General features: G+C 43.5%; 2 protein-coding genes across 7 annotated transcripts in view; both read right to left on the bottom strand.

The window, feature by feature from the left end:
• Positions 1-3,707: 3,707 nt before the first annotated feature.
• Positions 3,708-12,203, bottom strand: LOC138109456 (acrosin-like). Of its 5 annotated transcripts, XM_069012858.1 has the most exons (9): positions 11,958-12,203; positions 11,432-11,519; positions 11,101-11,177; positions 9,577-9,774; positions 9,095-9,184; positions 5,844-6,050; positions 5,245-5,510; positions 4,861-5,006; positions 3,708-4,395 (listed from the first exon to the last, which is right to left on the bottom strand). In XM_069012858.1, the coding sequence occupies exons 6-9, from the start codon at positions 6,002-6,004 to the stop codon at positions 3,898-3,900; spliced, it is 1,071 nt and encodes a 356-aa protein (XP_068868959.1). In that variant the 5' UTR covers positions 6,005-6,050; positions 9,095-9,184; positions 9,577-9,774; positions 11,101-11,177; positions 11,432-11,519; positions 11,958-12,203; the 3' UTR covers positions 3,708-3,897. The 5 variants fall into 5 exon arrangements, 4 of the variants coding, with proteins under 4 accessions (XP_068868959.1, XP_068868960.1, XP_068868961.1 ...); XM_069012859.1 differs by lacking the exons at positions 9,577-9,774; positions 11,101-11,177; XM_069012860.1 differs by lacking the exons at positions 9,577-9,774; positions 11,101-11,177; positions 11,432-11,519.
• Positions 12,204-13,550: 1,347 nt separating this feature from the next.
• SLC10A7 (solute carrier family 10 member 7) overlaps positions 13,551-25,722 on the bottom strand; it is a 142,808-nt gene continuing 130,636 nt past the window's right edge. For both annotated transcript variants that reach the window (XM_069012854.1, XM_069012855.1), the window contains 2 exons: positions 20,392-20,537; positions 13,551-17,124 (listed from right to left, as the gene is read on the bottom strand). In XM_069012854.1, the coding sequence (XP_068868955.1) occupies positions 17,080-17,124; positions 20,392-20,537 (191 nt within the window). In that variant the 3' untranslated portion in view covers positions 13,551-17,079. The remainder of the gene's footprint in view (positions 17,125-20,391; positions 20,538-25,722) is intronic.

Below are 25,722 nucleotides of genomic sequence, written 5' to 3'. Positions count from 1 at the left end.
GATACATCAGCTCTGACTAATGATTATTAGTACATCCCAAGGTTATGTCCCACAATCAAATAACGTGTAGGAGGGAAGAGAGACTCCAGCTTACTCGGCTGAGGACAAAGATCACAGATAGTCTCTTTCAATCTTCAGATTGCAATATCCATTACAGATTGCCACCTTCTAATGTCAAAGTATAATTTGTTGTTGAGAAAATGTGTCGCTGTTCCAAAGGCGAGTCAGAGATCAGCCTGGCTGTATATCAGCGCATGTTGATGTACATTAAGAACTGACGGCCAGGTACCAAGGACATCGGGCGGCTGGTGCAGAGGGAATGGCAGCAGACGTGACTTACTGATCCTTCCTGTGCAAACACACGGCCCGGAGTGGGAAAATATTTAACCCAGTCGAAGTGAGGTGTCACCAGTAATTTCCAGTGTCTAAGGCAGCACCAACACGACGTGTCAGAGGCAGCGGCTGCCTGCAGCAGTCTTTGCCCGCGTGGCTCCGGGCAGGAAACGTGCAGTACTTGCGTTCCCGGGCAGATCCATGCAGGCCCACGCCGCTGGATCCATCCCCAGCTGCTCCCGGAGGACAGCGCTGGCCGCTCCTCGCTCCCGCTGGCCGCCACCAGGGGGCAGCGTTGTCCCGGCGATGGCGGCCCCGCTCTCCCGGCCGGTCCCGCCGCGGCGGGGAGCGCTCGGGCGGAGGGAGGGTTTGTAACCCTGTGCACTCATCAGTGAAAGGTCAGCTTATATCGTTTATACTCTGTCTTACCTATGAAGTCATTAAAGAGCATGCACAGTTTCCCCCAGTGCTATTTTAAATTCCTAACCGTAGTTTGTGGGGTTTTTTCTTCTAGAAATCCACTAACAAATGCTGCTGGGAAAACAATAGGCAGGCTGTAGGTTGTCTTACGTCCCCTTCTCCTTGCCAGCTCCCTACGGACAAAGACATTTAGGACAGGCAAAAGGCAATCCTCTCTCCAGTTCCAGCAGTGCCATGTGGCCTGTCTGGGCCCCCTGGTCAGAGCGATGCGCTGAGCCCGGCTGAGCTCGAGTGACTCCAGCAGGTCACAGCCCTGGCCAGAGAAAGCTGAGGCAATGCTGTCCTGGTGGGTGATGCAACCAAAGGCTCTGAGAGGGCTGTATTTCTTGCTGGAAACATCTGCCTGTCACTTGGCATTTGAATGAGCAGTTGGAGGCTTCTGGTAGGTGCTTGTGTCACGGTAGTGACTGTGACAGGCTTTTTCCATCTCTGAGGAGAAGATAGTTGTGACATTTGCTTTGAGTGCAACTTTGAAGTCACTGAGTTCCTGTGCTTGAGAAGAGTTTCTTCCTAATATCTATTCTAAACCTACCTTCACTTTAAAGCCATTCCTTCTTGTCCTATTACTACTTGCCCTTGTTGAAAAGTCCCTCTCCAGCTTTATTTTAGCCCCTCTCTTTGCAGCAGCTCCCAGAACTTCCTGCTGACAGCTCACAGGAAAACACCCTGTGTGACATCATGGCTTCTTTGGGAAGTTCACCGCCACCCTGCTCTCTATAGCCACTTGCCAGCAGCTCCCTCCCAAAAAACACCTGGTAGAGCACATGGCTCCTGCAGACAGCATGCACGTGTCCAATCTGGTTACAGCTGTGTCAGGCGAGCAGTGCAGCACAAGCCAAATCTGCCAGAGGTACCCAAGCATTGTCACCCCTCCCGTACAAAGCACGAGAAACATGGATGCAGCACAGTCCATGCTGGCCATGTCAGCCACAGCAACACCCTCTGGGAGGCTCCCTGTCCTTGCTGTCTATGAGGCCTAGTGCTGTTCCAGGCCTACACTGACAAGGGCAGTTGTGGCACCTGGAACATGAGGCCAAGGATGCACAGCAACTGGAAGCTATAGATGGAGAAGGATGCTCCTGCTTTCAGCCTGTCAGAGACTGAAATAGTTTGTGCCTCAAACATTGATATAAAGTTTTGCTCATTATAACAAAAACTGTATTAAGAAGCTACAACCAAAGAAGCCACAACCAAAGAAGCATCCCAGAAGATACCTGACTGGGACTTTGGACTGTAAGTTAAACCACTAAGATTAGACAAAGGAAAAACCCATTCTTTCATCATCTCAGGCCTAGGAAAAAAACAAGGCGAAGGAGAGGAATGCATCCACAAGAAAGCCAAACAGCAGAGATTCTTCCCTGGCTGAGTTTGGGGTGGGGGAGACCACAGCCCACAGAAGCCAGGTTTACACAGACTCCCACACCCCGAAATGAAGATGTGGGAAGAGGCAATGCCTCTGGTCAGAGGCAGTGAACACCCATCCTCCCTTACACAAACTAGCCCAGCTGTGGAACCCCCAACCCCACAGGCTACATCCACAGGACATTCATGTGAGAGGCAGCTGAGGGGCTGTCATAATCCATCAAAGGCCCTCCAAAGTGCCCCCCAGAGTCATTTCTGAAGCCTTGCACCACAGGACTGCCCGTGATACAACAAACCCAGAGCCTGTTGTAAGTGACAATGGCAAACTTCCCCCCCAGGGAGGTGCCTGGGTTTTCCTACCTAGCCTGAGTATATATCAACCCATTGGATTCTCTGCTTTTTGGTTTCACCAGAAGAAGACCAGCTGGAGAGGATCAGTGGAACATCATTTGGCTCCATGGAGTGGTGATGTTTTCCTTATTCTGTGTTTGTCACACACTTTCTATCCCCCCCCCCCCACCTATTTTCTATCTCTTTCTTTTCTCTCTCTCTCCCTCTCTCTCTCATATTTACTATCAAATAAAACCCATACTATTGTCACTGGCATATGGTCTTGTTTGCACCTTACTTCAGGCAGGGGAATTTCTAAGAACCAGATCATGACACAGCCCCACCTGCCATTCTCCAGGAACTGAACATACGAGACTCTACTGCAGCAAACCTAGGGTGAAGAAGTCTCTTTCCCATCCTGTGGTGATTAGGTGCAGGGCTCAGTCACACAAGCAAACCAACCATCATCCTGCATCTGTGAGACTGGCTCCTTGATCCTCCCTTCTCCCTATCTGCCAGGTTTATACATCCCCCTCATCCTTCTTGACTCTTCTCTTTCTCTGCCCTTTTCTCCTCCCTGCTATCTTTTCCCCCTGAATCCAAGGTTTGTCCCACCTGTGAACAGACTTGGTGTTGCAGGTGCTGTTAACTAGCTCACTTTGGCCTTTCACAGTGTTACTGTGCAGTTTCCTGGGTCCTCCTGCTCCTACCAGGTTCTTCTCCCCAGAATGACCCCAACTCTTCCTTCAAACATCTCTGAAGTGTGGCCACCTCACACATCAGTGTCCCTTTGCTACCTGTGAAATCTTGCTCTTCCTTAGGGCACTGTAGCTCCTGTCAGCTTCTCCCTGTCTTTATGAGAGTCAGCAATTTTGCTTGTCACGCTCAGGAGTTTCCCAGGTCTGCTCTGTTAGCTAAGGCTTTTGCCAGGCCCTAGTCACCAGCTCGTGTGCCTCAATGCATTCCCTTCAAGGCGTCTGCATGTGGCATCATTTTCTCCTGTCCTCTTCCTAGCCTTGATGTGCCAGTCTTCTCCATCCTGTGGTGGCTCGGAGCACTCTCCTCTCTGACCAGGCACAGTTCCAGCCCTTTGAAGTGACTCCCTTTGTGCCCAAGTGGCCTAGCACAGCCTCATTTTGCAGGTCCTGGGCAAGGAAGTCCTTGTTGCCCAGGAGATCAAACTGGGCTGAAAGCATGGTTAACTGCAAACATAGGCAACTTTATTTCAGCAACTAAGTCAACGTTAGCATTTGCATACATGCAGAGGAGCAATGTGGGCAGGACAGAGCAGGCCTTTGGCACTGAGGCGGCCTTTGGATCAGCAGCCATTGCCTCAGCAGGAAACAGTCGTGGTCCCATGCAGCCTGCACTGGATTCTGTCCATTCTCCTGCTCAACCTGTAATTCCCTTTAGGTTCTTCAGGAGCTCTTTGATCTGAGCGAAGAATTCCACCAGCTTCTTGACTGGAAATGGGCACCTGTTAGTCTCTTTCACTGGTGTTGGTATTGAACTTGGCTTTTGAGTGGGGGTTGGTTTTGGCCATGGCTTATGAGTGGGGAGTGCTGTTGGCCATGGCTTATGAGTGGGGAGTGCTGTTGGCCATGGCTTCTGAGTGGGTGGTCGTGTCGGCCATGGCTTCTGAGTGGGCCATGGGGCATTCGTATGATGAGTCCAGGGTTGTGAGGCGGTTGTATGAGTCCATGCCCGAGAAGCCTCTACTTGTGGAAGCAGTTCCATCTGGACCAGAATCCAGTCATGGAAGTGCTGAACAGAGGTATATATTCCAGGCTGTTTTGCTCTGGCGCAGCCTCTTCCCCAGCTGGTCACTCCGACGACCCAGAAGAAGTCAGCGTTGTTGTCTTTGCACATGAGAGGACCACCGCTGTCACCCTACAGAGGAGTGAGAGGATTAAGGACTGGGTGGCCCCTGTCAGCACTGGGGCTGCCCTCCTTCTCTCTCACAGCCCCTGCCAGAGCTGTATTCCCGCAAAGCAAGGCTCTGCTCAGGTGCTGGAGCCTCCAGAAGCTTCGCTGGGAGTGGGCTGGGGGCCTGTGAAGGCTCTCTCTCAGCTCTGCACAGGGATCCTGGATGTACAGAGGACAGATGTTCCAGCATCATCATCTGGACCTCTGGGCTGCCATGAGCACTAGTAGGGCTTTCTGGGCAGAGTGCCAGGCCTCTGGGACAAGGGAGGCACTGGGAAACGCCCTGCAGCTGGGGAATGGGTGGAAAGCCCCAGCAATGGTGGGGAGCCAGGGCTGAGAGTGACTGGCCAGGGAAAGCAGGCACCAGGCTGTGCTGGGGTGCTGCTGCCCACGTTGCTGGGGGCTGAGTGACTCATCACATGCTCCTACCTGGCAGGTGTCAATGCCACCCTCCGGGTAGCCAGCACACAAGTTGTGGGTGTGGATGGCCCCTGCGTACCACTCGCTGCTGTTGCAGATCTGGACACCAATAAGGTGGACCTTGGCCTCCTGCAGGACATCGCTTGATTTTTGAGCTGTGAGCACAGAAAGGAATGAGGACACAGCAGCTCACTGCCACTTCTCCTCCCCTGTCTGGGGGTGATCCCCTTCCCTAGGGCTTGGCTTTGCCTCTGCAGAGGTGCTGGAATGCTCTGTCCCTGCTGTCTTCTTTTAGGGAGCGGGCAGCCTGACTCTGGCTTTGGCCTCTGCTGTCAGGAAGCCCAACCCATCTTCCCAGTGTGTCGAGCTTGCCCTCCATTTTTGGAAACTCACATCTTGCAGTGGTGGCACCCCAGCCAGCGACATAGCAGGTTTCCAGCTCTGCCACATTTAGCGTGGCGTTGGGCACACAGACCAGCTGGATGTAGGGGCTGCACAGGACAGGCTCGTTCAGTTCCAGCAGCGCGATGTCATTGCTCTGGTCAGAAGCACCGTATTCCTTGTGAACCAGCAGCCGCTTGATCAGGCGCACCTCGGCCCCAGGGCCCGGCTCAGTCAGCTGGGTGGCCCCGATCAGCAGGCGCATGGCGCTGATGTTCCTGAAGGCACGTGGAGAGAGGGGTGAGAGGGAGCAGAGCCTGGAGCTGTGGCAGCGCAGCAGTGACCAGCCTGCTTCTCAAGGCAGAAAGAAAAGCAGTACTATGGAGGTGGTGACTGCTCTAGCATGTCTTAGGCTCTGCCAATGTCAGCTGGAGGCTGCTAGGAAGTAGTGGCATGTGCCCAGACTTCTCCTGAGAAATCTCTCAGCTGGGCTCTGCATTGCCCAGGCACTGGGCACACTGCAAGGAAATGAGGTGGGAGCAGCATACGGTGCTGCTGACAGGGCACCTGCTGATGTTGTGGGGAGATCCCTGTTCCCTGCTCCTCCTTACCTGGAGTCGGCAAAGCAGTGGGCTGCAGTAAGGACCCACTGTGTGCTGATGAGGGACCCTCCACACAGATGCCCCGTGCCTGATACCGAGGGATCTTGGATGCTAACAAGCCAGGGCCAGGCCCCTGCCTTGGCACTTGTGCCACCCACGACGCGTGTCATGCCTTGCTCATCATCAGAAGTCAAGGGCCGGAGCCCACAGCTCCCTCTGCAAGCAGAAAGTAATTTCCATCCTGCTCCATGGCTTGCTGCTGCTCCAGCAGAAGCTCCCCACAAGGTGTGCAGGGACAGCAGGCCACGGAAGACCATGGCGTGTGCACCTGTCCACAAGGAACTGAGGCTTCCCCCACAGGGTTCGGGAAGCCGTGGCCTGACCACAGAGGACAAGTGGGCCCTCTCCAGGGAACCCCTGAGATGTTGCCCAAGCTCCCTCCAAGAGCCCAGGGCTGCTTACTCGCAGGTGTTCCACATGCCCTGCACAGGCCTGCACGTGGCCAGCAGGACAAGGAGCCAGAGCAGCAGCATCACTGCCCGTGGCTCGTGTCAGCTGGGAGAGTGAGGCCTCTGTGCACCAGCGCAGCCACAGCCACAGTGCCCGCAGCACCCACGGCACCCTCGGCCCCGGGGCTGATGTCACAGAGAGGCCGGTTCCGTGTTCTGGGCACTGTAGCCTCTGGCACAGGGAGCAACATGGAACCATAGAATGGTTTGGGTCAGCAGGGACCTTAACGATCACACAGTTCCAACCCCTGCCACAGGCAGGGACACCTCACACCAGAGCAGGCTGCTCAAAGCCCCATGCAACAGGGACTTGAACATTTCCAGGGATGGGGCAGCCACAGCTTCTCTAGGCAACCTGTGCCCATGCCTTACCATCCTCACAGTTGAGAATTTCTTCCTTACATCTATTCTAAACCTGCTCTCTTTCAGTTTGAAACCATTCCCTCTTGTTCTACCACTACTTGCTCTTATATAAAAATCCCTCTCCATCTTTTTTGGTAGGCCCCTCTGCTTGCGGGATGAGGGTGCGCAGGGTCTGGGGCACAGGGAAGTGCAGATGCATTTGTCGGCAAGATGGACAGTTTTGCTTTCATTCTTTAAAATACGAAAATTTGACTGACTTTTCCCATCATGTAGTACCTCAGTAAAAGTCAGTTTGGTCATGTATGTGTGGTATTTTGGCCTGAACATCTTAAATGGAAGATACCTGTGTCCCTGATCTCCAGGATGACTTCTCAGCTGCAGTCAGCACTATCCCTGAAGAACTATAAATGCTAAGTACTGCCTACAAAGAACAAGGCATCGAGAAAACACTGATGAAAGCACATGGTATTGAGAAGCACTGATATATAACTGACAAAACCTAGCTTTGCTTTCCATGCCAGCCCATATATTCTGAAAACCTCCTGAAGAACCTTAACTAAACAAACAAAAATTTGCAATCAAAATGGCATCTAAATATTAACCTCCTGACTGATACAGATGTATACAATTAATATGTGTATATACACGTATTAGTCTAGTCCCATCGTGCCTTCTACCCCTTTTTCTGTTTTCAGACAGAGCAAGGAGAAGACACACACAAAGAAGAAAAAAATGAGAAACTTGAGAAAGAGTCAAAATCTGTATTCACAAACCAAATTAAATTTTTGGACACCTCAGTGTTTGAGCCCTTTCTTTTCAATCTTATTAGAAGTGCCCAGTTTTCAAAGAGCACCTGTCCTCCCAGAGTGATGGTTACTGTGACGTGTCAGTGCTAGCTGAACATCTGCCATCACTCCTTATTTTGGGAAATGTAGGCCCCCATGAGTTTACACTTTTTGGATTGTCAATCTCTTTCAAGGAATTAGCGAAAGGTTTGCATTTGCATTGGTTTTACTTATCTGAGTCATTTTCCCATTCTTATGATAACCCTTTTTCTCAGTGAGAGGTTGAATTTCTGGTGTAGTAATATCCATCCACATAAAAATGAGGGCTCAATACATTTTAAAAGAGAATAATTTAATCATTGATGAAGGTACAATATTTTGAGTAAGTCTTAAAACCAGCAGAGGTCACACAAGGGTTTCTTCCTTCCCCTTTTCCTCTTCCAACTTTTTTTTTTTTTGCTTGTTTGTTTTCTGCTGCCTGTACAGCTGGATTTTTGATACTACAAGGCAGCTAAACTTCATGGGTGTAAGATACTGAAAAGTAACTGTTTGAACAGACCTAGTGATTCTAAACACATATTTTCCTGTGAAAATTTATGCTGTGCCCAGAATATGAAATTATGCTGGTTTGCACAAGTTGGCAAATTTATAATGCATCATTTTAGTGACAAACAGGAAAAACTAAAAGTATGTGCGTGTGGGTTTTTTTGTTGTTGTTTTTGAGGTTTTGGTTTGTTTTTTTGGTGGGTTTTTTTGGGGGGGGGGTTGTGCTTTTTTTTTTTTTTAAGATGGATACAGCAGTCAACACATTCAGAGGAGTCTCATACAATGTTAGTTGAGTAATGTCAGCTAGAACCACAACTTCTGCTGACATAAGGGTCGTCTAGAAAGTTCTCTTACTAGTGAAGATGCTGAACAGCTGAATATCTGAATGGGATATATGTCTCATGCTGATCTGAAATTTACTAGAGAAATACAGACTTTGGATAAACTACATTGTTCCTGTCTTCTCATTTCAGCCTGTAGTAGCATCCTGCGTGTGTGGGATCTAGGACAGATGTTAAGTAGGTATTAGTATTTGTTAATTCATAGAGTTTTGTAGTAGTATGTCTTGCAATTAGTTGAGACATGTTTCAACTCTAAATCAATTCCCAAACAACAACAAAAAAATAAACGAGGGTACTTAAAAACTAGTTGGAAGTGGGTGATCAGACTCTTCCATTAATTAGGAAAAAATCAAAGAGACAATGGAAGCATGTACTGCAGAAGCACCAGTGACTGCACCAAATTAGCTCAAATCAACATAAAGCTAATTAAGTAAACATAATAATTACCTACAATGTATTCTTAAAAGATAAGAGGAGCACAAAGTATCTGCAACTTCCAGAACAGCGGGAACTGAAACAGTGGAAGATGCTGGAATACTCCAGGACCTAGTCCAGGCCCTGGCTGTGACACACAGACAGACACATGGACACAGAGGGTGTCCAAGCTGAAGATGTTCAACTCCACTGTCAGCTTTGGCTTCTCAGGAGACTTGGGATGCTCCATAATACCGGGCAGGGGTAAATAACTGAGCCATTCATTACCACAAACCAGTTACCTCCAGTCTCCAGGTGTGGTCGCGTTCCCCAGAAGCTAAGAATCCACACTTATCAAGAATCCATGCCCACCAGCTCTCTCATTTTCCAAACTGCAAAAAACCAAACAATAATAAGGCCCAGGACAACCATCAGTCCAAATTTTTCACTTCAAGTCAAAGAACTGATTTGACTTTTGATTTTTAAAGGACAACTATCATGGCTTTTAAGCAATAATCTGCAGAAGAGATGAATAGCACACTTAGGATCTGCATGATTTATTTGGCAAAGCCTATTAGTTCTTTCTGGAGCAAATTAATAATAATTCTCATCTGTTTGTCAGTGAGAATTTAATGTAGGCTGAAGAGTCATTAAGAGTTTTCTTCACATGGAAGTCTGTTCAAAACAGAACAAAAAAGATGAGTTTGAGAAAAACGCTTAATAAACTCTTCTTTAAATGAAAAGTACTCAAGACTTGACTGTTAATCAAAAGAACATTACTTACCTTACTCAGCATCTCTGCACCAGAATCTGGCAGCAAGTTTTAAAAAGGAACCCTTTTCTCTTTTTTTACAGTCATAATTTATAACAGCTGAATTATTGGCTATAAATACTCTTTTCTTTCTGCTAATACAGTATGCTTCTGGGATTGTTCAGAGCTAATATTTTTTTATTAAGAGAATAAATTCCCAAACTGAGGCTTCTGAAAAAAAAATAAAAATTAAAACACGTTTTAAGTAGCAGCTATTCTAAGAATATCAGTGTGCCATCTTAACAGACTAAATTTTATTTTCACTAGCATTAAAAAATATTGAAATTTCTCACTAAATTTCTTTTTTAAACATAGGAAGCTGCTTCTTGCAATACACTGGAGCATATTTATGCATATACCAAGATTCAAAGTTCATATTCAATTTAAATATAAAAATTCAAATGGAATGAGTTAGCAGAGTGAGTTTGCTGTTGGAAGTGGAGAGTTAGATTAGCAAAATACATTCCTAAAAATATGTGAAGTATCAAATTAGAGAACATAGAAGATAATGGTTTAATATACATCATGATACACATGGAGGAGTTTTTCTACAGGTAATATGCATCTTACTTTAAAACAACAACAACAACAAAAAAACCCTACAAAAAATCTTCTGAAAAACTAATACCAGCAAGATTTGAATTTTGTTGGGTTTTTTTGAAAATGCCCTGATAGATACTTAAAATGAAATGATTTGGGACATTGAGATGTGATAGTGTAGCTATGTAGAGCTCTTTATGCCTTTTACAACCAGAGAGGTTATGTTAGTGTTTTGTGTCACAAACAGGCGCTACCCGATCCCAAACATGATAAAGGTTGGGCTCCTCTGACTGCAGCGCTTCTGTTCTGTTCCCTGACTCACACAAAATCTCCTGTATCACAATTCCCCTATGGTTTTACACCTGGAGAGGCCAGAGGGAGGGGAGTTTGTGAGCACAGGATGGCACAGTACTGTGGGATTTGGCTCCAGCTCTAGCAGAGATCCACACGAAAACACTCACAGCCAGCCGAGCTGGAAAGATACAGGCTTCTCACATTCACACTCTGTGAGCTGCAGCAAACAGAGTTACCGTATTAGCTGGCTCAAATTGTGTCATACTCTTATTTTTAGCATGCTATTATGCCTCTGGGATATATTTTATTTATCAGGGAATTGGACCTAAACAGATGTTGTAGCTGTTTTCTAAAAAAGGGCTTTATGCAATTCGCTGTGAACTACCTGAAAGACTGTATGTTTTGGGGAAGGGGTAGAGTGAATGTGTGAGGCAAATATAGTAGTCCTGAGCCACTTCTGAGAAATTACAGTTAATTTTTCAGACAAACAGAGACCTAAAATAGATCAAAAAAGGTTTTTTTGTAATTTTTATGAAGAAAAATAAAGGTTCTTCCAACATTTCTCTAATTTGACGCAATATTATGAAACAGAACAAGTGAGATTTTGCTGGAAAACTTAGCAAAATGTATCAACAGCAGTATGGGATTGCCCAGAGGACTGACAGTGACTCTAATGGATCCAGCAGTGAGCTTCAGGGTCTGCATCATGTGGGTGTTCCCTTCCAGGGGAGCTGCAAGTCCTAACAAAGAACACAAGAACTGTAATTTACATGGATTAAGTTGCTCAGTCCCAGCACAAAAAGCTGAGTTCTGCTTCCCCAAGCATCACCTTGGAAAGCTGCCCTGGTTTCTTGGCTACAGGACAGGGTCTCTAAGAGAGCTTGGAGAGCAGATGAGAGCATCATCTTGGTGATGACACCAGGTTCAGTTAGGGACATCTAACTAGGAGAAGTTAAAATTTAAAAGAAGGGGAAAAAGACATTTTATCACTTACTTCATCAAGCAGTGTTGACAAGAAGTGGCAAAGCTACACAGAGAAGACACCAGGAAATAAAACAATTTTGTGACATCTTGGGTATGGGCTGTGCAGCAGACAAAGGAGAGAAACAGGGAAAGATTGCAGTCACAATGCTAAGGAACAGAGGGAACACAGAACTGCAAAAGCTTTTGTCAATAGAATTCATACCCAATTATTGTCACAGCACTCTCAAATTTTATTTCCTGCATTCCTCCTGGCAGAAGGCCAGTTCTCACATGACCTCCATAATTTTTTTAATCCTATCAATGAAATTGTCTTTCCTTCAAGGAAGCCCATTTTCTTTCCTTTCAAGACAGCTGATTTCCCTTAGAAGTTGGAATTGTTTCACAAGAAAACTGACCATGAATAGCAAGTTTTCTCTTACAGGGATGAACCAGCACCAGCATGCTAACATCTGCAACTCTTTGATTTTGTGACTATTATACTAGAGGTAGCCCACCCACACAGGATGCCACCCAGAGGCTTTTTAACCTTTTCTTACCCGGGTGACAAATGGTTGTGCCAGGTGGCAGTTTTGAACACAGGCAAAGAGCAGATGAGATGCACCAGCACGGGATCCTTAGGAGATGCACGGCCTCTTCCATGGGCTGCAGCTGCTGGGTATGGGCTGTCCCTGGAGCACGGATCACAGTCAGTTCCTAATCTCACACCTGCTTCTGGTTGGGGCTAGCAACACAGTCGAAGTTCATCTGAACCTACCAGGCAGCCTAAGAATTCACAGCTTATTTTGTTACTTAACCAACCCAGGTGTTCCTATCAGCTCAGCAGGGCTCTTTTCTGCATAAGAATTCCAAAAGCCTTTGATTTACCTACCCTCCCTGCCCCCGACTATGGTCAGAAAGCTAGGTGGCAGGGAGCAAAGTCTGATTCAGCAGCAGCAGCTATTGCTCATTTTCTTGTCAGTCTACAGGTCACTGGCTGGCGGAGATCTCTGTGGAAATGCATCTAAAAATATTTTCAAAACTTGGCCTCCACTGATGAGAAAATTAAGTAGTGACTCACACTCCCATCAGCTCCAGACTTGATTACTGCAATTTGATGGACTGAGAAGCTGATGTTCCACCAAGACTGCAAGTTGCTTAGGAGGGCAGCCGAGAGGCCTCACTGGCATTCATTGTTTCCAACAAATCTCTCTTGTCCTTTTAATCACTAATAAATTTAATTTCACTTCTCACTGAAGATCTCACTTTCCACCTTTCTGGCAAGAGGAACAATCCAGAGGCTGCTTTCATGATCTCTGCTGCAGCTCTAGATGCCAGCATGAAGCAGACCTGCCTGGAGCAATGCCTCCAACCTGCATTTCCCAGTATTGCTTTCCCTAGTCCTGCACAGCTTGTCCGTGGAAGTCCAGAAGATTCCTTACAGTCCGGTAAGGGTGCTCCCTGCTGAATGAGAATTTTACAGGAACAGGACACATCAACTTGGAGGAATTTAAGTCCAAATGCCTCCTTGTAGAAGCCACAGTCTAATGATCACAAGCGATAATGTGGTTGAATCAAGAAAATGGCAAAGAGGAGACCACGTCCCTCTCCCTCTCCTCTCCTGTTCTGACAGGATGCTGTAAGTTTTGGTCTGGGGACTGGGGCTACCCCACGGAAATAGGGACAAAAGAGATTTGGTTTGTAAAATGCTGGAAAGGGCAGGCCATCAAATCTAAAGTAAAATACTCTTCATTTACTCTCATCATGTGCTACATTATCCCTGAGCTTTGTTAGAACAATGGCAGGGCTCTTCAAACAGCTTCCCTGGGGAGACTGCTCTGCAGCTTAACAACCTTGCTCTGGAGATGTGCAAGTGTAACCAAGGGCAGAATTTAGTCTCTTGTCTATTTAACGTGTTTGCGAGGGACTGCCTGTGTTCCTGGCACTTCATAATAACAGTAATATAAATGCATTTGGATTATAACCAAATGGAGAAACTATGATTTAGCCCTTTACCGTGTTGTAATTCCCAAATGCATCAGCATCTATTTAAGTGCAAAACAGTCTACAGTTTACAAATACAAAGCTGCGATTGTCTGCTGTAAGGGTTCTGTATGAGATTATGATTCAATACAAAACACAATTCAGTGTCTGAAATTTCATTTTTAATGGTAGAATAACATCAAAAAAAGTAGCTCTTTCTCCATATGCAGTCTTGCAAAAAAATGTATCCCAGGGACTTGGCCCTTTCTAGTCATTTCTACATATATAACTGCTCATCTCTTATGCACGTATGCACTCGCACATAAATCAATGTGCTTGCAGACAGACCATATTTCATCTTGCCTTCTAACCTCCCGCTGTCAAGATATTTCCACAGAAAAATGTACACAAATAAAACTAACAGCTCCTTTTTCCCTGACTGCCAGAGTAATGTAGGGGACTACTTCTGTAAAACCAAAATCCTTCTGCTCTGTGAACAAGCACAACTGTGCAGCTTCTGCTGAGATTGCCTTTCTACCACATAACCTGTTCACACTAACTAATGGATCAACGAGAAAAAACACAATCACATCTTTGATTTTAATGGCATTAAAAATTATTTATCTTGATAAGTTACTGGAGTCATCAAAAGCTTTTCAATTTAGTGCACAAAAAGGGAAGTGGAATGTTTGAGTAACTCAACACAAAGTGCTAACATTCCCCCTGACCTCTGAAGTCCTGTTTTATTGTTTGGGTGGGTTTTTTTCCTCCACTATCATTAGATGGGATTATAGAGATGCAGAAATGACCTAGAGAATCTTCATGTTGTAACATGGGCAAAGTTCTCATTTGCCATCAGTTTGGCCTGATTATGTTTAATATCTATTACATTTAAAGACAAGAAGTTGAAAAGATTCAGAACTGTTTTAACCCTTTACTGAAAAACTGTTTGGGTTCCATGAATTAATTTTCATTTGATGACAATTAGCAGTATTCTGAGGACTTTTTTCCCTCAAGTTCATAAAGTATCTCCAGACAGTTAATGAACTTTTTTTAAAAAAAACAAGCAAAGAGTTTAAAAGCTCACTCACAAAAGAATAAAACAGATAACAGAGGTAAAAATCTGGCCTAGAGGATAAATAATTTTATCTTGTTTTCCTTTTAACAAAATTGAACTCAAACCCATTGTGTTTATTAAAGACATATAAAAAGTCATAAAACAAACATCTTAACAGTCTTCAAACATAACAGAATTGATGTACACAATTAAGTTTCATTAAGTATGGATTTAAAATATGTTTTTCAGTTTAGCTTGATATTCCCTTTAGACCAACACCTCCAACACTCACACATGATATTTAAGCTGCCCCAAAGCAATCAACAAGAACTTTGTAAAGACTCTAACAAAACTACATGGTAAAACAGTTTGGAATATTCTTAAATGTGGAAAAAAAAACCCCAAAAAACAAAGGATGTTTTCAATGGAATCTAAGCAAGTTGTTGGAAGTACTGAAAGGCAGAGATTCAGTACACAGAGGTAGCTCAGTAAGGGTACTTGCAGTGTTCTGACTATTTAGCATTGACACAACCACAGTCAGGTACTGTCTGCTTGAACTCTTCCTGTGTACTTTAAAAAAGGGAACACTCCTTTTGGGCCTGTTGTCTTGCCATTCAAAACCAACAGAAAGAGTCATCGATTTCAGTGGGATTGGGATTAAGTCTTTATATACTCTGGAAATTCAGGTTTATGGAAGCAGAACAAAAAGAAACTGTCCTGAGTTTGGAAGCAGTCCCCTGGTGCAAGCAGGGCTTTTAAGCCTAGAGGAATTTTTTCCCATATGGAACCAGTTACCACCTAGAATGCTTAAGGAAGCAGAAATTTGAATTTGGCCCAAGAACTCTCTAGCTCCTCACAGGCTGGCCTGTTGATGCATCTGCCTGTACTATCTGGGGATGCACTGATCAAACTGTGAGCTCACTGCCCACTGTCCAGTAGGACGAGAGCAGAGCCCTGGGGACACGGGCAGTGGACAGTGTCCCTCAGCCCTCTCACCTGCTCAGCGAGGAGAGCTTGACTGCCCTCCAGGGAAGGAAAGAATTCAGCATGTGCCACCTCCCGTACCTTTGTCCCATGGTCCTTTTATTGGTGATGCCAGTACTGAAGAGGATGATGCTGTCAGCTCCCCGTAGTTTCTCATACAGATGGCAGCAGGAAGTGGCCATCAGGTAAAGCACCAAGGATTGGTACCAGATTACTTTTTTCCTGTTGTTCACAGGACTGGAACTAACAGACTAGGTAAACCAAGCACATTTTTTTTTCACTAAGGCAAAAGGATATGAATTTCACATGCCTATGGTCACACAAAAAGATCTTCAGTTTGTGCAAAGGCTTGTAGCCTTATTAGAGCTCCAATAATTCACATTTGCTGAAGACTTGCTCTGAGGTGTTTGCACTCAGCTGCAATGTTAACCATGACACACATGGAAGCTCTACATTTATACTGATCCCACACTGACCTATTTCTTTCCTTACTTAATATTTTAATGCACAATTGCCAGCACAGTTTTTGCAGATGGGTACACCCCCTGGTCTGGACTAGAGCATGTTTCTGAAATCTTCATCTCCCAGACAAGATGCAGTGCTGGCTGCATGTTTAAATATATGCCCACATTCCTTTCTCTTCAATGCTTAGAAATAGTATTTTGTATTCTTTTTTTACATAAGTTTATTAGAAAGAGTAATATTATTTTTTCAAAAGTTGTGACTGATTGTCAAACAAGCTAAGATAGTGTTTCTGTTACTATTCATTACCAAGGCAGCAATAGAGAAAATGTAGCTTGGCTTACTACAATAAAGGCTCTGTTTCAATATTAGCATCCTAAATTTTCTGTGCAGGTTTCTGTGCATTGCACAGGGGGAAGGAAAAGAAAAAAACCAAAAATTTGTGTTCTTCAGGGGTAAATTGTAAAAAGATCTAGCTGCAAACACAAATACTTCACTCATAACCCAAGCACCAGACCATTTCTTTGAAGAAGCTTATGAGGCATTTAAGATATACAATGGCACAATATCATACAATGGAATTGAAAGAATTTTCTTGGGAAACCATTAACTTTGAAGGAATGTCTAGACAACTGTGTCAACAAATGCAAATAATTCATGCTTTTCAGCTTCTATCCATTGGATGGCCCCATGCTGAGTATACACAAACTCAGAAGAAAAAGGCATGTCACAGTCATATGACTAGGGAGCGTAACAGAGTCACACAGAAATTCAAGTCAATCTCAGAAAAAACCTTCAGAAAGCTCTTCCCCAGGGTAAGCCAGCAGTGGGATAGGCTTCTGGTCATTTTGGCTAGTTTAGAACAGTGACCTGCAGCTGGTACACCCTGGCTTCAAAGCAAAGGCAATGGAAGAACCAGCTGTCAGTCATGACCATTCACTCAGTTAGAAAAATAAACTAAAGGACTCCAAAATACTGTACAACTTCTTGCAGTAACCAACAAAGTGGCTTCTGAAAACAATGCTTTTGCCAAAAATGCATCTGTAAGGCACTTAACAGGTATCTTTTAATATATATATATATATAAAAATAAAATATGCACTGAAGCAACATTCACAAAACCCAGTTGTGTCAATTGTCCATGTGTACAGTATAGTACATATATACATTCACTGTGACACAGGCCATCTCCACAATTATACCTTCACGGGTGCTTTGGGCTGCCTGGTTAACTTCAGTGCCTGTGAACAGGAAACAAAACAGTCAGTTTTTTATACCCTTAAAAGACAAGCAACAGCACAAGGTAAGATTCTCATTTAGAAGGGGCAACAAAACATCGTGTGTACTTCTAAGAGGCTGAGAGCGGAATCAGCGTGCAGCTGACAGGCTGTGGGTTCTGAGATGATGCTTTTGTCTCTGATAGCCCATCACAACCTCCACTTACACAGAGAGCCTTAACAGAGGAACCACAAGGACTATGGCTACAGTGCCAGTGAAGGAAGCAGAGACGGGTCTCAGATGCGTTTTAGAAAGCAGCTATTTGGACCCCACTCAAACCACTCGTGGCACTGATAGAAGAGCTTCTGACCCACTTAAGGAACGACAGCGAAGAAAATCTGTGCCAACACCTTTGTGTCCCCTGGCTTCCTTCCACGTGGCTCAAAGCCTGCTCAGAGGATAATCACTGCTGCAGTGGTAGATATCATGCACCTCTGATGTTTATACCTTCCTTTCTGACAAAAGGGAAGGATAAGCCAAAGTCCATCAGTCCAGAGGTGATCGTATGCCAGGGGACACCTGACATCTTTGTAGCTCTACTGTTGCTGAGGAAGAAAGAAACCCCATGACTTTTTTGACAGCAGGGTTCAGGTCTGTGTTCCTCGCAGAGCTGGCCAATTATGGTCACTGAGTTATTTACTCAGTGTGTGACAGAAGTTCAACTCATGCTTCCAGTCTGGCAGGAAGCGGCCTCTCTAAGTAAGGAGAGAAATGCAATAGGCTTAGAAGGTGGTAGGTTTTCAGCTGCTCCTGTACATCAGTGTGGTCACTGGGAAGGATGCTGGCTGTTGGTGTGCTCTGCAGCAAAAAAAGCTCTGTGCCTTCTTATGTGGGACAAATTGGCCCAAGTGAGAGGGAAATTACAGAAATTAGCCAATTCCTGAAATGGAACTTCCATTTTTCTGAAGTCTTTTGGGTGAAGAGCTCTGACAGACTGGCATTTGTCTGACTTCTTGTTTCCAGCAGGTTGGCTAAACAAGCAGTTTTCAGTCTGAGAGATGCCTGATGGGGCTTCTTATTGTAGATATTAACCTTTAATATTGTACATTTAAAGCTTGTAAGCACTGCTTGAAAATCACTCCAGCACAAATGTAAACCCTTAAAAAAACCCCAAACCTTTAAAAATAAATGGGCTATACTACCCTCAGAAACCCCAGCATTTAACTATTGTTAAATCCAGCCCTTTGAGATTAGTCTTTTGGATATTATTCAGCAAGAGACTTTGGAGAGAGAGACATCATTCCAGACTTTGTTTGGGGAAACAATTCTTTAACTTTGTAGTTTGGCAGATTCTGCTGCCATATTTACAAAGTAGAAATACCTTAGTGTAGATGAACCTCTAAATATTTAAATTCAATTTCATACAACCCGATCACATGTACTATCATAATTAAGTAAGAATGTCACTGCAGTTGAGTACTGTGACTGGATAACCGCCTCCCCCTGCAAGAGAGATGCCAAAATGAAGCCAAGGTGTTTGTAGAAAATAAACATCAAGGGTGATGATGACATGTTTATTTTCAAAGCGGGAGACCATTATCCAGTCACAACATTCACTTCTATTATACTTATTGCAACTGTACCAGACCCAACCTCATTGATTTTTTTCAAAGAGTAATTAAAATAACATTTGTGAATAATACAGAAGGCCAGCTGAAGAAACTACTGCAACAGAACAACAATCCCCCGAAGTGGTTCTACAGTGGCATTACAGTCTGATTAGCACAGGAGGTTTATTTGATGCTTAATGAATAAGAAACTAGTGCTGGTGAACTGCAAATCTCTCCAGTACTGGTTGACTGTTCTGATGCTCTGTTTAAAGGCTGTTTTAACTTTCAGCAGCTGACAGCAGCCCCTAAAGGCCATTACTGTCCTGAGAATCAGGGAGGTCTGGATGAGCTCCAGCCCCACTCTTGAGATGCTGAGGAGAAGTCAGCATTGCAGGGATCATTCTGTCACCAGCAGCATTAACTTTAGGCTGTCTTTCTGCAGGAATAGCATGGAATTTTCTTTATACCACCCATAAAGTCTCCTGATAGTTTCTGATTAAAAGAAAAACCCTGACTTTCAGACTGATGGATAATTGCCACTGGATTCTCAGATTTTCATTTTCACATACTCAGACCAGTATATATTAACAAGGTCTGATTTCTAAACACAGTTCCTGAAAACCGAGAGTTTTCATGCTTTTTACAGTTCAGGTAACACATGAAAATCACTGATTTGGGGAATTTTATCATTCAAGATAGCAAGGTTACTTTAGTGGTGTGAAGCTGTAAAATGACAGCCATTGGATTTTGCTGAAAATTGGAAATATGAGCCTTATCCATAAAATTTCTCCACTGATAAGTGGAGAATGCAGGTTGCTGATGGAGCTGGGCTTCCCACAGTAGGTCCCAACCATCACCAAAAATGGCTGCCAAAGGTTGCTCCAGTTGCTGCAGCTTCTTGATCATTATTATCTCAGAGCATTAAAAGACAGCATTAAAGTTGATTTCATGGACTAGCTTTTTGCAGGGTGGTAATTCTGAGAACCTGACTAAACCCACTGCAATTACTTCACATAGATCACAAAATGGCTGTCAGATGTCAATACCTTCAATTTGTACTGAAACAAGCATAATTTGAATCAGCGATGCTGATTCCAAACCCTCTAGGTTATAGTCTATAATCCTACAAGTTATCCCATGCCTAATTTTGCATGAAATGTGATGCCCCAGAGTGTTGTAGACTTCTTGTTATTGTAAAGGGTGACCCAAGTAGGGCAGGGGGGTGGGGAAGTTTTCATCCTGCTTCAATCCAGTTCAGAAAGTGTCCTTATTTTACCTCATTTCCCCAGCTCCCATGCCAGCCAACACATCTTTGTCACTTCTCCATAAAGGAGATCCAAAGCTGTGATCATTAGCCAGCTAATGGATGGAGACATTCTTATGGGGCATATTCTGAATTCATAATTTGAATGAGTTTGTAATTTAAATTAACTGTAGAGGTCTAACTTTAAGCTTTGAACTTTTTCAGAATCTTCTCAGCCCACTTTTCAAGGGGGATAAAGTTCTGCACTTCTAATTTGATACTGCTGTGACTATCATTTTTATAGATGAAGCAACAAAATGGAAAACTGCCTACCACAGGATCACCAAGAAGGAACCCCAGGACTTCAGGACATGTGTTTCAATATTTTTCCCCTCACAGCACACTTACCATTATAAATCAAATCCAGCAATTCGTACCTTTTGCCTAGAAACCATCCAGGATTTTATCGTTGGTACCAACAGACTGCCAAGGAGGATCTGAGCAGGATGATAGATGAGCAAAGGGACAGAAATTAAGGACAGGTGCTCGTAACCCGCAAATACTATCTTCAGCATGGGAATCCCTGCAGGCAGAAAAACAGGAGACAGACTCTCACCTCAGACTTTGAGCTCCAGATAAAAGCTAAGCACTTTATGTTGCATTGACATTTCACAAAACAAAACAAAAACAAAATCCCAAAAATCCCAAAATGAAGATTCAAATGTTTTATATATTAAAAAATCCAACCCAAATGAGCAAGAACGTGAACACAAAAAATACATGGCAGAGTAAGTTCTGTGACAGAAAGGGAGGAGTAGGGAATACCATAAAAGATCTTTTCTAATTATGCTAATATTACAGTAAATAAAAACTGCTGCTGAAGACTTGATATACAATACATTCTGCTGCAGCATGACTGTTCAGTTGCTGAGCACAGTTCTGTACTGCTTATTTACTACTTCCTCTCACTGGGCTGTTTTGTATTTGCGTGATTGCCCTCCATCCAACCTGTCCAACTCCTGCTTGTAACCTTTGCAACCTTTGTTTGGTCTGTTTTCCACTGGAGGAGGGTCATGTTTTCCTTGTACATTCCCTCCAATTGGTGAGCTTCCAAACAAGAGCCTTTCCTGCTTTGACCGATCCATGAAACAGAAAACGTTTAATCTGCTGGGTGAGCAATATGAAGTGATCCTGCCCACGAAGAGTTAGGCAGCAGCTGGAGTACAGAAGTTGCTAGATGCTGGAAGAAGTGAATGGTAAGACCTAGAGATGGGCCATTTTTCCTCAGAGCTGGAATTTGCACTCAACAGTGCTAATTCTATCACACATCTCCAAGCACAATCTTCTCGCTTGAGGACGTGATATGTAAAATTAAATTTCATTCCCTTTTGCAGAAATGAAACCAATTATGCCTACTTTGAACATACTACTGTTCAAAATTATCTGTTTAAATCTTGGAACTTTGATACCACATTCCACAAGGTGTGGGCAAAACCTGCAAACAGCTGTCTTGCCTGACCAGATATTCGCATCAATGCCAACAAGAGCAGCTGCGATTCCTCAGGAGCCTCCTGAGAATGCACCTTATTTTCTCCCTCATCTTAAACAGATTCTAGGAATCTTCTGCTGGCATCAACCTTGCAGGGAAGCAGACTACACACAGTTTTCACACAGCTCATCCAAGTGTCTCATAGAATCACTGAGTGGTTTGGGTTGGAAGGGGCCTTACACACTATCCTGTTCCACCCCCCTGCCACAGGGACATCTTCCACCAGACCAGCTTGCTCCAATCCCCATCCAACCCAGTTCTGCCTTGTCTCCTCTCTCAGCAATGACAAAACACTGAGCTTTGTGCCACATACCCTCCATTTCCACAGGAGTAGATGTTTCAGAACAGCCAAAGCAGTCATATTCATGTAAACTTTTCTTCATATATTGGATAAACTCCCATTATCAACACCATTTCAGGTTTCCCTTAATAAAGCTGACTCCTCCCTGTGTCAGCAAACAGCTTATTTGTTGAATATTACCACTTCACAAGTGTCCCACTATTGCTGACACGTGTCTAGGCTTGCTGAAATCTTCATGGTGTTTCCACACCACCATTTCTTGTAATTATTATTACTAGCTTCATCACATTACCCCACTAAAAACTTCATGCTTATGCTAGTAGCATTTACCTATGTCTATGTTTCCAGGGACAGATTAAATCAAATAAATAAAGGCTTGCATACTTTATTTCAGTATTATAATTACCTTCAAAACAACATCATGGACCTATCATACAACTGCTTATTATTAACACTAATTTCTGGGGATTGGGAATAAATGGTGTTTAGATAGAAATCAATGGGCATTTGCATTATGTTAAGGTATGTAATTTACCTCAAATGCCCATCATACTGTTTTTGTAAACAGATAAAGGTTTTATTGCCTGTTTCCAAGTTTCAACTTGACCCTTGTGGGTCCTTTTCTATTTTCTAATCACAGAAAAATACCCCAGACTCCCAAGATGAACATGCTATATTCTGTTTGTAAGACAGTACCTGGTGTTTTGGTAGTGCAATTTCATCCACAGATCCAAAAACATTTTAGAAAGCTGAAGAGGGCTCCTACAGAGAATCAGAAACACTACAATGACTAGCCTAAGATCACACAGAAACTAATGCCAGAGACGTGAACAGAATGGATCCAAAGTGACTGAGACATGCTTTAGATAAGTGTACATTTTCTGAAAGAAAAGATAAGAAATTCCAGCCTAAAAGGTAAATCCTCTAGAGGAAAACTATTTCCGTAAGCTAGGAAAAGAAGATTAAAGTTGTCAAATATAAATACAAAACACTATAATTAGCGTGACAATATAATTAGATCACTGGGTGGAAAGAGGTTCTTAATTCACAGCTTGTTTAAATACATGTCACAACAATACGTTCCTGGAAGTTACTAATGTGCAATTAAAGTTTCTGTTATTTACCAGGAAATGCTAACTGGTGAAAAGAAGAAATAATAATCATTTTTGCATGTAAAGACTAGTCTAATGGAAAAAAAAACCCAAACCCAGCCTTGTTGCCTTTTTATGCACTTTCTGATCTTTATAATTCCAATTTTGCCAGCTGCAACTCTCTCAGAAAATATTTCGTGACAGAGATCCCCATACTGTAGTCACAAATGCTTGTGTCAGTACCATTACCACAAAGCTAAACTAAACAGCACAAGTTTTATTTATTTTTAAAAACATCATCTAAACTTTTTAGTAGCAATATGTAGTAGCTGCAAGCATCAGTATGACCGCTACTGTTTTCCAAACATATAAAACCCATGCAAATATCTGAGGAGAAACATGCTCTAATTGTTACTTTTACCTCTTTTAAAATGAAACACAAAAATAACTATGTTTTCCTCATATCTATATTTATATATATATCTATATAGATATATATAGACATAAATAAAAACACACTTGGGAAAAAGCCAAACACCGAAGGCTCATGCCACAAACACCCATTCGTGCTGCTGTGGTTTATGGAGTTACAGGCTTCCTGGTTCAACTCTCTGCCAAAGACCCTCACTCATATAATGAGACCTGAATAACAAAGTTCTCTTCTGTGCTTTGGTGCCAGCTTTGGGGTTTAACAAGCCCCCCATCCTCCTCCAAAGAAGTGGAATGAGAAAGCAGCACCCCACGTGACCAGGACTACTGGGAGCTACAGCTGAAGGGAGAAGGAACAAATATCATCCTACAGGTATCCCTTTCAAACAAGATCGTTGGTATTCCCAGCTGTCTACCCCAAATTTCCCTCATCCCCTTTGTTTGGGTATGTTTCTCCCACCAGTGCTCCCCCATGTTCCCATCTTTCTCCTCGCTCTTTGGCCCTGGTATTCAGATGCTCTTTTTCTGTTTCTATTTTCTCCCTTCCTCCAGTCCCATGCTTCCAGCCTCCTAGGGTTTGCTTCCCAAGACCTTTGATTTTGCAGACGTGTAAATTTGGGGTACTTCCACTAAAATCACTCAGCTCCACTAAGGGCAGGGGCATCAACATCACAGTCCCACTGCAGCCAAGAGAAGAAGACAGGCCTGTGACAGGGAGCACATTTCGGTTTTCTCCCATTTTTGTGTCCTCACTCAGCTCTTTTTTTTTCCACATTAAGCACTTTGCAAACCTGAGGAAAGCAAAGAAAACACTGCTTATCCATGACCTTCAACAACAGCAAGGAAGAGAGAGAGGACTGCTCTTACCGTCCAGTATAGGAAAGCCCTCTTTGCTCTCCATTGCTCCAGGGTATTCCAGTTTGGCTCCAAGGCTGTAGGTTATCAGCTGTGGCCAAAGGCCACTGTTTCTCTAATAACCTGCTCAACTGAAAGCTACTTAATCCTTCCCCCAGTTAGCATCCAGTATAGCCTCCCACATCCTCCCCTTTCCCCTTTGCTACTTTCACATTTCCTAAAAGGCCCATGAAAATATTAATGCTGCACTTCACTACATTTAGTTAACTGTAAAATAATAATAATAAAAAACCCTAAAAGATTTGAAGGTATTTTTAAGATAATTTAAATATAGGACTCTTTTCATCTAGCTATCACTGCAGTAATATAAATGAAGGAAATTAATTTTAATGCTCCAAGGTACTGATTCTGTGTCACTGTCACTGACAGGATCCAACTAGACTTTATGAGATGGCACTTGACTTTATGGAAGTGAGCACTATGCACGCATTTACAATTTTACAGGGACTTTAAGCTGTCATGCTGAAAAATGTTTATAAAACATTAATCAAAAAATGCCTCTTTAATACAATGCATTGTCTGAAAGATGTTAGAAGGCACATATTGTAAATGGATTCTTTTTCTGACTGAAGTAATTTCTACCAAAAGCCTTTCCCCACTGCTATACAAGTACACAGTGTGGAGAGATAAAGAGCACTTTCTCAGCACATTACTACCTGATCCAAACACTTGGGAAATCACTAATGTACAGCATGCCATATTTCCATGTCACACATGACACATTTGTCTAAAATTACCCAACAGAGTTTGACATTGCAGCATATTCCTTAGCAGAGCTTTCAACTGACATCTGCCAAGTAAGAACTTCAAGTAGGAGCTTTCTTCTTCTAACAAGCAAGTAAGAGTTTTCTTTTATCCTATACCCATGATGGAAGTGATAAAACGATAAGTACTGAAAATCAGGGTTTTTTTTCTATTTTAATATGTTTATTTTATGCTCGCTGGATGTGTAAGCTCCCCTTAAAGCACTGTTTCATCATTTGCTGTTTTCTATCACATTGCAATGGGTTCAGAGAACTTAATAGAACATTTTTATTACCACCAGAACACAGGCCATTATCTCTCACATGCAAAGCAGAATTATTGCTAGTGTTCTATTAGCATACTTCATTGTATAGGTTTATTCTCTTCAATGACTTCATAACAAACAATTTATCCTAAACCTTTAATGCCTACGTTACTTAAACATGCTCCACATCACAAAACACTGCAGCATTTCTTCTCAGGAGCAGAGATTTGGGGCAGAACAAAGAGGTCATCCTCGGGCTATGGAACCACCAGGCATTCAGGAATCAGAATGCCAAAGAACCGTCACAAAGAGGCAGTGGAAATACTTGGAAGTAAAGCTTTAGCCTCTGAATTTTTACCTCTCTCTTGTACTTGTCAATGCATTTCAGAACTCTCAATTGCCATAATCTTCAAGTGTAATACACAAAATGAATCAAGTACATGATGGCAGCTTCTCTGACGCTCTCTATGCTAT

This window comes from Aphelocoma coerulescens, chromosome 4 (genome assembly GCF_041296385.1).
Source record: "Aphelocoma coerulescens isolate FSJ_1873_10779 chromosome 4, UR_Acoe_1.0, whole genome shotgun sequence".
Taxonomy (NCBI): Eukaryota; Metazoa; Chordata; class Aves; order Passeriformes; family Corvidae; genus Aphelocoma; species Aphelocoma coerulescens.
This window is presented reverse-complemented; position numbering and strand designations above follow the sequence as displayed.

Bases quoted from the DNA above. Each gene is read 5' to 3' on its own strand.
- LOC138109456 (XM_069012857.1), bottom strand. From the start codon at position 6,151: ATGGTCTTCCGTGGCCTGCTGTCCCTGCACACCTTGTGGGGAGCTTCT. The intron at 5,007-5,244 runs GTGAGTTTCCAA...CTGTGCTCACAG, and splicing joins GGGTGCCACCACTGCAAGAT to CTCAAAAATCAAGCGATGTC. The intron at 4,396-4,860 runs GTAGGAGCATGT...ACTCCTCTGTAG, and splicing joins GTGGCATTGACACCTGCCAG to GGTGACAGCGGTGGTCCTCT.